Here is a 13,138-nt window from a genome sequence, read left to right as displayed (position 1 = left end):
AATTGGAGTCCACTGACCTTCATGGGATGGGATGAATTCTTGGAGAGCATATATATGGTTGTTCAATGACTAATGCTTATGATAATCTAGAGTGTATTTCTAGACTAAAAGACTGTGTTTACACAGAAATATACTTTCCTGATAAGGCTTTGATTACATGTCAACTTTGGCTGTGAAACTTGTAGCATTGCCAAAAATTGTACTATGCTGCTACATCGCAGCATGAAGAAGTATATGTGATCAAGTTGTGACTCAAAACTTGCCCAAAGTCATAGTAATCCCCATATTAATTTGCCAGTTATACTATGATAATCTCCGAATTCAAGACAATCAGTCCATTTTTTTAGGTATTGTGACAAAGTCACTGGCAGAATATTGGAGGGGAGATATGTTTCACTGAGGCTGTTCGCTACAGTGATGTGAAACATGGGAGTCTTCTCCTGCATAGTAAGTGCAGAGAGGGTTAATCAGACAGATTTGAAAAGGCATGTTTGATAGATGAATGACCAAAGTGTGGGCAGGAGGTCATTCACCATATCTCCACCTCAGGGTGTGGCTTGGGCTTTAAATAGCCAGCCTTTTCACTCAGGTGTCCTTCAGTATCTGGAGGCCAGCTCCAGAGAGAGGAGCTTGTGTTTATTTGTGATAATTTGAACTGTGTGGCTTTTGCTAATCCCAAGTGGCCGGTGCAAGGACTTTATTTGACATTTTCTTTTTTTGTTTTGCCGTTATGCCAGATGACCTGAGTTTATTTTCATGAACTCTACATTAGTTTATCCTGCTTAATAAACCAACTGAAAATTTAAAGATACAGTGTTCCGTGTCTACCTCCATGTGCAGCCGAGTGAGCAGATCTACCACAGTATCTATAATACCTCCCAATCCCACCCTTAGACCATCTCAACTTCTCATAAAAGCTGATTCTTCAAATCTTGTTAATTCCTTGATATTGGAAGTGAGTGGTTCTTTCCCTTTTTTGTACATCATTTTCTGTTTAATGCATGTTATCTACGTAGAGAAAAACATAAAGGGAACCTGTCATTAGGATTTTTCTCCTTAGTCTGATAGCAGTGTTTTAGCTGCCTCCTTGACCACATTCCAAAAAATATATTGGACCTAATAACAGCATGGTGTTAAAAACTGGAGATTTGCTTTAACTTGTTGTACATCATGATTGGTGAATATGTAAATTATTATTCAGTTCTGTATAAAACTGACTTTTTGCAGGATGGACTGGTCCAGCACCATTGTTCTTCTTTTCCTCTTCTGCCTGTCTTTTATCATCTTGAGCTACATGAAGATCCTCAAAGAGAAGTCAACACTTCCTCCAGGACCAATGCCAATTCCATTCCTGGGAAATCTTCTTCAGATCAACACGAGTGACATAGTCAGCACACTCATGAAGGTGAGAGCTACTTGTGGGGTGAAGGCCATATATTAGTGCAAACATGATCACATAATGATGTATGGAATCATATGAATGTGTTGTATGTCATCATCGTACCATCGTACCCAATGATTATTAGGTTCTAGAGTTTTGAGAGACCCTAAATAAGGCACGTTCAAATTACATAACATAACTTCAATGTAAATCTAGTTTCTTGGACAAATTCATTCAAACTGACAAATTTGAATTTAATCGAACTCTCTACTAGAATTGTGTAATACTCGATTTTCCCTTCAGGGACACTGTAGGAAAATAAAACACTTGCCTCCAGGCATCTTCACAGATCACAATTGCTTGCTGGAGTTCACCTTTTAATAGCTCTGACTTATAATTATTCCATTTTCTATTATAAATCAGTTTTTCCCAACAAGATTAGGAACTGATATCTAATGCAAAGTGATCTATACATGAGATGTTTATTTTATGTAATATCTATAACAATTCTACCCGTTTACAATAAGTTATGTGATCTTACTCAAAGTTATCCAATCCAAATAAGAAAATTCTATAACAACCCTCCCGAACGTGTAAAACAATCCCTAAAAGTAGATTACAAGCACCAGTTGTAGGAAAGGTAAACAGTACGTAATTCAATACGTTTCCTTATACCTGTTATTAAGTATTCTGAGAATTTATAATACTGTGTCAATATATGGATAAGGTGTTGATTACCTTATCGAAAAGCAAATTCAGAGTGTTGGTGCATTGTTTTAGTGATCATAATACTGGAATATACCTGAAACCACCATTATTGTGTGGATCCAGGTGTGAATCTACTAATCTTTATCAAGGTTTGTAAAAGGGCTGATTAAATAACAATCACATCAACCACAGTAGAAGAATCAGTCAGGAAATATGTGCATCTGTAAGAAGGCTTAAGTCAGGGTCCGTGGAAGCCTCTGGACTAAAATTTGGTAGAAGTTCACTCTTCACTAATAGTGTCATACTAGTAATCCAATATAATTCAGCCAAAAATTACCTATTAAATATGGAGAAATTTTCATCCATGTATTAGGATGGGTGTGACGAAACAGTTTCTAATCTTAATCAGCCAGGCGTCTAGATTTGTTAAGCCAAGATAAATACACTATTGTGTTTGTGTTGACTTGTGAATGTATGTGTTTTAGTGATGAGCGAGCATGCTCACCACTCGAGATGCTCGGAGCTCGCCGAGTACTTGCGCGATGCTCGGACGGGGGCTCGGGTCCCCGTCCTGCATGTCTGGCACTATTTAGAGCACCAATCATGCAGGCATTGTCAGCAACTCACTGTAATGCCACAGCCATGGTGGTTGTGGCATTACAGTGGTTGCCCAAATCGATGGGAACAGTGCTCACAGTGAAACATGAAAAGCCGGAAATTCAGCAGCGGCATACACCGGTACCCGACAATTTAGAACAGAAAGAATAGAGCATCACACATAGATTAGAAAGATAGAAACATGTCAGTCACATATATAATAAGTACAGTGACACTGTTGGTTACTGTACTTGTCATTACTGTTAAAGGATTTATTAAAAAAAATAATAGTGTTTTCATGCACTTGTCTCTTTAAAAAAGCCGGCCGGCAATTCATCATCGGTACCCGACAATTTAGAACAGAAAGAATAGAGCATCACACATAGATTAGATAGATAGAAACATGTCAGTCACATATATAATAAGTACAGTGATAGTGTTGGTTACTGTACTTGTCGTTTAGTGTTAAAATAAAGGATTTATTAAAAAAAAAATTGGCGTGGGGTTCCCCATAATTTTAGTCTCTAGCGGAGGTCAAGCAGATGGCTGGGGCAGATGTTTGAAGCCTGGGAAGGGGGTAATACTCACGGAGCTTCCCAGGCTACTAATATCAGCCCCCAGCTGAATACCTAGCCTTTACTAGCTATTAAAATGGGAACCCCCCAAAAAAATGACGTGGGGTCCCCCCTATTTTAATAGCTAGCAAAGGCTAGGTAGACAGCTGGGGGCTGATATTAATAGCCCAGGAAGGGTGCCATGAATATTGGCCCCCTCCCAGGCTAGAAACATCAGCCGTCAGCCGCCCCAGAAATGGCGCATCCATAGGATTTGCCAATTCTGGCACTTAGCCTCGCTCTTCCCACTGCCCTGTAGCGGTGGCAGTGGGGTAATAGGGTTGGGGTTGATGTCAGCTTATAATGACAGCTGACATCAAGCCCAGGCTAGTAATGGAGAGGCATCTATAAGACACCCCCATTACTAACCCCATAGTCAAAGTTAAAAAAAAACACAAACACCCAGAATAAAGTCCTTTAATTGAAATAAACACACAATTCTTTAATGTTCTAAATTAAACTCTACTTACCGTCACGCCCATTCCAGCTGAAGCCAATGATCTCCTGCAATAAAAATTAAATAATAAACCAACCTCATCCTTACCTTTCCATGGTTCCCAGGACAGCTTCAGCTCTGCTACATCGAGATGACAGGCTGGACCGCAGCAGAAAGCTGCCATCCAGCTTGCCATGCCGCAGACACTGAGAAGCTTCTCAGTGAAGCTCCTCAGTGTCTCGCTGTGACAGCATCCAGATGAGCCGAGTTCATGTCCAATGAACTCAGCTCACCTCATGCACGTCACTGACAGCATGGGAGAATTCTCCTGCGCAAGCGGTGAGCGCAGGAGAATTCTCCCACGCTGAGATGGCATTGAGATGACAGGCTGGATGGCAGCTGAGTGCTGCCATCCAGCATGCCATCCTTCATAGACACTGCAGAGCGCAGGCAATTCTCCCACGCTGTCAGTGACGTGCATGAGGTGAGCTGAGTTCATTGGACATGAGCTTACCTCATCCACGTCACTGACAGCGTGGGAAAATTCTCCTGCGCTCAGGGCTTCAGCAGGAGAATTCTCCCACGCTGGGATGGCATTGAGATGACAGGCTGGATGGCAGCTGAGCGCCATTTCTGGGGCGGCTGACGGCTGGTGTTTCTAGCCTGGGAGGGGGCCAATATTCATGGCACCCTTCTTGGGCTATTAACCCCTTCCCGACCCGTGTCACACCGTTTGTGACATGGAAAACAGTTCGTTCCCGACCCATGTCACAGCGTGTGTGACATGGAGGGAAAGAGCCCCTGCAGCGCCCGCGAGCAGGGTCGCTCAGGTGTCACAGTTGCTACTGCAACTAGACAACCTGTAGTTGACCCCACAGGGGGTGGATTAACCCCCCCGTGCCTAAAACCCCTCCGATTGGCAGTTTCACTTTCACTTTTAGTGAAACTGCCAATCGGAATGAATGAAATATTTCACCAATGGAAATTGGTGAAATATTTACTTTCTGGGCATGGCCTGATGCTTATAGCATCAGCCATTGGCTGGGGGGAGTGTCACCTCTGTGTCACCCCCCCAGATCTGATTGGGGGCTAGCGTCACATGGACACTAGCTCCAATCAGATGTCGAGCGGTGTATTTACTATGGCTGACCAAACTTTCCAGATCCATCCCTTCCGTGGAGCCAGAGGAGTTTGGTCACGCCGATCCGCTGCTGCCACAGATCATCTGCCCCGCCGCCGATCGTCTGCCACCTCCATCGCCGCCACCGATCCTCTGCACCCGCCGCTGCCACCGCTGCTGATCTGCCGCCGACCCCCTGCACCCGCTGCTGCCTCCGCTGCTGATCCGCTGCCGGTAGTATCCCCCCCCTTATCAGATTTCCAGCCCCCACTTCCCCCCCCACCCCCCCCTCCACCCCCCTTCCACCCCCCTTCCACCCCAGTCCCAATTTCTCACCTGTACCCCGACCTCCGCTCCCTCCCTCTCCCACGTCTTCATCCACCGGCTGCTGCTCTCCTTCTGACAGCCGGTGGACTGTGATCACAGGCAGCAGCAGACTCAGTGTAAATCTCCTGTGCCTGTGATCACACCACCATCCCCCAGTCCCAGGGATCACACCATCATCCCCCAGTCCTAGTGATCTCACCCACCATCCCCCAGTCCTAGTGATCTCACCCCCCCAGTGATCACCCGCCCCCTCCCCCGTCCGAGTGATCACCCCCCCTGCTGCTGCCAGCTACTGCCTGCCGGCCCCTACCCCCCTTGCTGCTGCCGGCTCCTGCCCCCCTTTCTGCCCCTTCTGCCCCAGTGATACCCCCCCTGCTGCTGTTGGCTCTTCTATCTCCTCAGCCCCCTCCTGCGCCCCGTGCGCCTGAGCGCGCCCCCTCCTGCGCCCCGTGCGCCTGAGCGCGCCCCCTCCTGCGCCCCGTGTGCCTGAGCGCGCCCCCTCCTGCGCCCCGTGTGCCTGAGCGCGCCCCCTCCTGCGCCCCGTGCGCCTGAGCGCGCCCCCTCCTGCGCCCCGTGCGCCTGAGCGCGCCCCCTCCTGCGCCCCGTACGCCTGAGCGCGCCCCCTCCTGCACCCCGTGCGCCTGAGCGCGCCCCTCCTGCGCCCCGTACGCCTGAGCGCGCCCCCTCCTGCGCCCCGTGCGCCTGAGCGCGCCCCCTCCTGCGCCCCGTACGCCTGAGCACGCCCCCTCCTGCGCCCCGTACGCCTGAGCGCGCCCCCTCCTGCGCCCCGTACGCCTGAGCACGCCCCCTCCTGCGCCCCGTACGCCTGAGCGCGCCCCCTCCTGCGCCCCGTACGCCTCCACACGTGATTTACACCAAGCACTCACACATACACACGTACACTCATACTAATAATAAAGTTTAGATTTTTTTTTTCCCCACAGCACACAAAATGTCCCGCCCGTCCCGCCCTAGGGCGTACTCAGCTGAGGAGGCATATTCATTTATTGCCTCCGAAGCTGATAGTGAGGGAGAGGACCCCACGTTCCTCTATTCCTCTCATTCTTCCTCCTCCAGTGACACCGAGCCGGCACCAAGACGACGTCAGAGGTCAAGGCATCGTCCGGAGGCCGTGGAAGAAGACCCACAGCCATCTGTAAGTAACCCTCAACCTGGTGCTAGTCAAGCCCAACCTAGCACCAGTGCCCCGGTGTGGACCCCCGTCCCTGAAAATTACGCTCCGCGGATTCCTGATTTCCTTCCCCAATCAGGAATCCAGTTTGAGACCGCAAACCTCAGGGAAATAGACTTTTTCAAAGTCTATTTCTCTGAGGCCATTGTCAGTCTCATGGTGGAGCAGACTAACATTTACGCCCAACAATTTTTGTCTGCAAACCCAAATTCAATGTTTTCTACTTGGAGTCCCGTTGACTCAGTAGAAATGTTAAAATATTGGGGACTGGTACTTCACATGGGGATTGTGAAGAAACCAGAAATCCGTCAATACTGGAGTACCGATATTTTATATCAAACTCCAGTGTTCGGAATGGTGATGACCCGCAAAAGATTTGAGGTCATTCACAAATTTTTGCATTTCAGGGATAACACGGACAGCCTTCCCCGCGATGACCCGAATTTTGACAGATTGTTCAAAATTCGTCCGGTCATAGAACACTTCAGCAACAAGTTTGCTGAAGTGTACGTTCCCCAAAGGGAAATTTCTGTGGATGAATCCCTCATCCACTTCAAAGGGAGGCTTCAATTCCGACAATACCTGCCCAGTAAGAGGGCCAGGTACGGAATAAAGCTCTACAAGCTGTGCGAGAGTGCCTCAGGGTACACTCACAGCTTTAGAGTTTACGAAGGAAAGGATTCGAGGATTCAGCCCCCAGAATGTCCACCTGCTCTGAAGGTAAGTGGGAAAATAGTGTGGGATTTGATCCGCCCACTGCTTGATAAAGGTTACCATCTATACGTTGATAACTTTTATACAAGCATTCCCCTATTTCAGTCCCTCTCTGCCAGAGCTACCGTCGCTTGCGGTACTGTGCGCATAACCAAGAGGGGTCTCCCTTTGACGCTAATTGAGCAGGTTTTCCCAAAGGGTGAGAGCCGAGCTCAATGTAGCGGCAACATGGTTGTGGTGAAGTACAAAGACAAAAGGGACGTCTTTTTCTTGACCACAATCCATGGTCCCGGCACCACGGCCACCAACGTTAGAGGTACCCCAGCACCGGTCCGCAAACCGGACTGTGCCCTGGGGTACAACAAGCACATGGGGGGAGTTGATCTTTCTGATCAAGTCCTCCAGCCCTACAGTGCGATGAGGAAGGCGAAAGTCTGGTATAAAAAACTGGCCGTGCACATCGTTCAAATGGCACTGTATAATGCATACGTGCTGTCACGATGTGCAGGCCAGACCACCAACACCTTCCTCAACTTCCAGGAGGCAGTGATAAAGGCCCTGATTTTTAGAAGCGAAGAAGAAGCGGGCCCCAGCACCCCTGGAACTCGAGTCTCCCGTGTGGTACCAGGGCAACATTTTCCTGGTGAGGTCACGGTAAGAAAAAGGTGCCGGGTCTGCCATAAAAGGGGGATAAGAAAGGTCACCCGTTTCCAATGTGAAACGTGTCCTGATAAACCGGGACTGTGTTTGAATGAATGTTTCAAAATTCATCACATGTCCCCGGACTAAACACATCCTGACCTTCCCTACAGAACTCACCCACACTAGCATGACATACAAAACATCACGCACACACACAACAACCTCACGTACACTACAACACACACCAACCTATGTCAGGTTGGTGTGTGTGTTGTAGTGTATGTGAGGTTGTTTGTGTGTGTGTGGTGTATACACCACACCACACACCAAACTCACATACACTACATCTAGATAAGTTCCCTGGGGGGTCTAGTTTCCAAAATAGGGTCACTTGTGGGGGAGCTTCAATGTTTACACACAGGGGCTCTCCAAACGCAACATGGTTCCAATTTGTTAGCGGACACCATGTCGTGTTTGGACAGCCCCTGTGTGCCGAAACATTGGAGCTCCCCCACAAGTCACCCCATTTTGGAAACTAGAACCCCCAAGGCACCTATCTAGATGCATAGTGAGCACTTGGAACCCCCAAGTGCTTCACAAATTGATTCGTAAAAATGAAAAAGTATTTTTTTTCCACTTTTTCATTTTTACGAATCAATTTGTGAAGCACCTGGGGGTTCCAACTGCTCACTATGCATCTAGATAGGTGCCTTGGGGGATCTAGTTTCCAAAATGGGGTCACTTATGGGGGAGCTCCAATGTTTACACACACAGGTGCTCTCCAAACGCAACATGGTTCCAATTTGTTAGCGGACACCATGTCGTGTTTGGACAGCCCCTGTGTGCCGAAACATTGGAGCTCCCTCACAAATCACCCCATTTTGGAAACTAGAACCCCCAAGGCACCTATCTAGATGCATAGTGAGCACTTGGAACCCCCAAGTGCTTCACAAATTGATTCGTAAAAATGAAAAAGTATTTTTTTTCCACTTTTTCATTTTTACGAATCAATTTGTGAAGCACCTGGGGGTTCCAACTGCTCACTATGCATCTAGATAGGTGCCTTGGGGGATCTAGTTTCCAAAATGGGGTCACTTATGGGGGAGCTCCAATGTTTACACACACAGGTGCTCTCCAAACGCAACATGGTTCCAATTTGTTAGCGGACACCATGTCGTGTTTGGACAGCCCCTGTGTGCCGAAACATTGGAGCTCCCCCACAAGTCACCCCATTTTGGAAACTAGAACCCCCAAGGCACCTATATAGATGCATAGTGAGCACTTGGAACCCCCAAGTGCTTCACAAATTGATTCGTAAAAATGAAAAAGTATTTTTTTTCCACTTTTTCATTTTTACGAATCAATTTGTGAAGCACCTGGGGGTTCCAACTGCTCACTATGCATCTAGATAGGTGCCTTGGGGGGTCTAGTTTCCAAAATGGGGTCATTTATGGGGGAGCTCCAATGTTTAGGCACACAGGAGCTCTTTAAACGTAACATGGTGTCCGCTAACAATTTGAGCCGAAATTGTTAGCGGACACCATGTTGCGTTTGGAGAGGCCCTGTGTGCCAAAACATTGGAGCTCCCCCACAAGTGACCCCATTTTGGAAACTAGACCCCCCAAGGCACCTATCTAGATGCATAGTGAGCACTTGGAACCCCCAGGTGCTTCACAAATTAATCCGTAAAAATGAAAAAGTATTTTTTTTTCCACTTTTTCATTTTTACGAATCAATTTGTGAAGCACCTGGGGGTTCCAAGTGCTCACTATGCATCTAGATAGGTGCCTTGGGGGGTCTAGTTTCCAAAATGGGGTCACTTATGGGGGAGCTCCAATGTTTAGGCACACAGGAGCTCTTTAAACGCAACATGGTGTCCGCTAACAATTTGAGTCGAAATTGTTAGCGGACACCATGTTGCGTTTGGAGAGGCCCTGTGTGCCAAAACATTGGAGCTCCCCCACAAGTGACCCCATTTTGGAAACTAGACCCCCCAAGGCACCTATCTAGATGCATAGTGAGCACTTGGAACCCCCAGGTGCTTCACAAATTAATCCGTAAAAATGAAAAAGTATTTTTTTTTCCACTTTTTCATTTTTACGAATCAATTTGTGAAGCACCTGGGGGTTCCAAGTGCTCACTATGCATCTAGATAGGTGCCTTGGGGGGTCTAGTTTCCAAAATGGGGTCACTTATGGGGGAGCTCCAATGTTTAGGCACACAGGAGCTCTTTAAACGCAACATGGTGTCCGCTAACAATTTGAGCCGAAATTGTTAGCGGACATCATGTTGCGTTTGGAGAGGCCCTGTGTGCCAAAACATTGGAGCTCCCCCACAAGTGACCCCATTTTGGAAACTAGACCCCCCAAGGCACCTATCTAGATGCATAGTGAGCACTTGGAACCCCCAGGTGCTTCACAAATTAATCCGTAAAAATGAAAAAGTATTTTTTTTTCCACTTTTTCATTTTTACGAATCAATTTGTGAAGCACCTGGGGGTTCCAAGTGCTCACTATGCATCTAGATAGGTGCCTTGGGGGGTCTAGTTTCCAAAATGGGGTCACTTATGGGGGAGCTCCAATGTTTAGGCACACAGGAGCTCTTTAAACGCAACATGGTGTCCGCTAACAATTTGAGCCGAAATTGTTAGCGGACACCATGTTGCGTTTGGAGAGGCCCTGTGTGCCAAAACATTGGAGCTCCCCCACAAGTGACCCCATTTTGGAAACTAGACCCCCCAAGGCACCTATCTAGATGCATAGTGAGCACTTGGAACCCCCAGGTGCTTCACAAATTAATCCGTAAAAATGAAAAAGTATTTTTTTTTCCACTTTTTCATTTTTACGAATCAATTTGTGAAGCACCTGGGGGTTCCAAGTGCTCACTATGCATCTAGATAGGTGCCTTGGGGGGTCTAGTTTCCAAAATGGGGTCACTTATGGGGGAGCTCCAATGTTTAGGCACACATGAGCTCTTTAAACGCAACATGGTGTCCGCTAACAATTTGAGCCGAAATTGTTAGCGGACACCATGTTGCGTTTGGAGAGGCCCTGTGTGCCAAAACATTGGAGCTCCCCCACAAGTGACCCCATTTTGGAAACTAGACCCCCCAAGGCACCTATCTAGATGCATAGTGAGCACTTGGAACCCCCAGGTGCTTCACAAATTAATCCGTAAAAATGAAAAAGTATTTTTTTTTCCACTTTTTCATTTTTACGAATCAATTTGTGAAGCACCTGGGGGTTCCAAGTGCTCACTATGCATCTAGATAGGTGCCTTGGGGGGTCTAGTTTCCAAAATGGGGTCACTTATGGGGGAGCTCCAATGTTTAGGCACACAGGAGCTCTTTAAACGCAACATGGTGTCCGCTAACAATTTGAGCCGAAATTGTTAGCGGACATCATGTTGCGTTTGGAGAGGCCCTGTGTGCCAAAACATTGGAGCTCCCCCACAAGTGACCCCATTTTGGAAACTAGACCCCCCAAGGCACCTATCTAGATGCATAGTGAGCACTTGGAACCCCCAGGTGCTTCACAAATTAATCCGTAAAAATTAAAAATACTTTTTTTTTTTACAAAAAAATTCTTTTAGCCTATTTTTTTTAATTTTCACATAGGTAACAGGATAAAATGCATCCTAAAATTTGTTGGGCAATTTCTCCTGAGTACACCGATACCTCATATGTGGTCATAAACCACTGTTTGGGCGCATGGCAGGGCTCAGAAGGGAAGGAGCGCAATTTGACTTTTGGAGCTAATTTTCCAATCAAAAAGTGAAATGGCGCTCCTTCCCTTCTGAGCCCTGTCGTGTGCCCAAACAGTGGTTTATGACCACATATGAGGTATTGGTTTACTCAGGAGAAAATGGCCAACAAATTTTAGGATGCATTTTACCCTGTTACCCATGTGAAAATTAAAAAATTTAGGCTAGAAAAAAAATTTTGTTAGAAAAATTAAAATGTTCATTTTTTTCTTCCATTTTGCTTTAGTTCCTGTGATGCACCTGAAGGGTTAATAATCTTCATGAATGTAGTTTTGAGTAGCTTGAGGGGTGCAGTTTTTGGAATGGTGTCACTTTTGGGTGTTTTCTGTCATGTACACCCCTCAAAGGGACTTCAAATGTGATGTGGTCACTAAAAAAAATGGCTTTGCAAATTTTGCTGGAAAAAAGAAAATTTGCTGATGAACTTTGAACCCTTCTAACTTCCTACAAAAATTTTTTTTTTTTTTCAAAATTGTGCTGATGTAAAGTAGACATGTGGGAAATGTTATTTATTAACTATTTTGTGTCACATCACTCTCTAGTTTAGCAGAATAAAAATTCAAAATTTGAAAATTGCAAAATTTTCAAAATTTTTCCCATATTTTTGATTTTTTCACAAATAAACGCAAATATTATCGACCTAAATTTAATACTACCATGAAGCCCAATATGTCACGAAAAAACAATCTCAGAATCGCTAGGATCCGTTGAAGTGTTCCAGAGTTTTTAATTCATAAAGGGACACTGGTCAGAATTGACAAAAATGCCAAGGTCTTTAGGGTCAAAATAGGCTGGGTCCTGAAGGGGTTAATATCAGCCCCCAGCTGTCTGCCTAGCCTTTGCTAGCTATTAAAATAGGGGGGACCCCACATCATTTTTTTGGGGGGTCCCCCATTTTAATAGCTAGTAAAGGCTAGGTATTCAGCTGGGTGCTGATATTAGTAGCCTGGGAAGCTCCGTGGGTATTACCCCCTTCCCAGGCTTCAAACATCTGCCCCAGCCGTCTGCTTAACCTCTGCTAGAGACTAAAATTACGGGGAACCCCACGCCAAATTTTTTTTTTTAATAAATCCTTTATTTTAACACTAAATGACAAGTACAGTAATCAACACTATCACTGTACTTATTATATATGTGACTGACATGTTTCTATCTATCTAATCTATGTGCGATGCTCTATTTTTCTGTTCTAAATTGTCGGGTACCAGTGTATGCCGCTGCTAAATTGCCGGCCGGCTTTTTTAAAGATAAGGGTGCATGAAAATCGGAAGGCACTAGTGTGTTCCAAGTGCCCTGCTTTGTTTTTCATGCACCCTCCTATGTACCCTGCCTGCCTGTCTGCCTATATATTCTGCCTGCCTGACGTTTAATTGAGCACTGTTTCCATCGATTTGGGCAATTTTTGACCTTCTGCAGACCGCCATAGACTTACATGGTGCTCGTTGCTCAGGTCGAGCACCCGAGTATTCCAATGTGCTCGACCCGAGCTTCGATCACCCGAGCATTTTAGTGCTCGCTCATGTTATGAACTGCTACAAGCACTAAGGAAAGATAGGAAAACTGTCCCTACAATAGGACTAAGCTGATTCCCTACGATGCAGCGGGGGACCTGTTCCTTGTGAACAGACCCGCCTAAGTCCTCGGC

The 13,138-nt window shown here is 46.3% G+C and overlaps 1 protein-coding gene across 4 annotated transcripts in view; it reads left to right on the top strand.

The window, feature by feature from the left end:
- Positions 1 to 13,138, top strand: part of LOC141154946 (cytochrome P450 2F3-like) — a 362,896-nt gene that overhangs the window by 54,904 nt on the left and 294,854 nt on the right. For all 4 annotated transcript variants that reach the window (XM_073641520.1, XM_073641519.1, XM_073641521.1 and 1 more), the window contains one exon: positions 1,228 to 1,405. In XM_073641520.1, the coding sequence (XP_073497621.1) occupies positions 1,229 to 1,405 (177 nt within the window). In that variant the 5' untranslated portion in view covers position 1,228. The remainder of the gene's footprint in view (positions 1 to 1,227; positions 1,406 to 13,138) is intronic.

Source organism: Phyllobates terribilis, unplaced genomic scaffold (assembly GCF_046119375.1).
Source record: "Phyllobates terribilis strain yellow unplaced genomic scaffold, ASM4611937v1 Scaffold_7__3_contigs__length_470593459, whole genome shotgun sequence".
In the NCBI taxonomy this organism is placed as follows: domain Eukaryota; kingdom Metazoa; phylum Chordata; class Amphibia; order Anura; family Dendrobatidae; genus Phyllobates; species Phyllobates terribilis.
The sequence above is the reverse complement of the archived record's forward strand: the minus strand, read 5'-3'. Positions and strand labels throughout refer to the sequence as shown.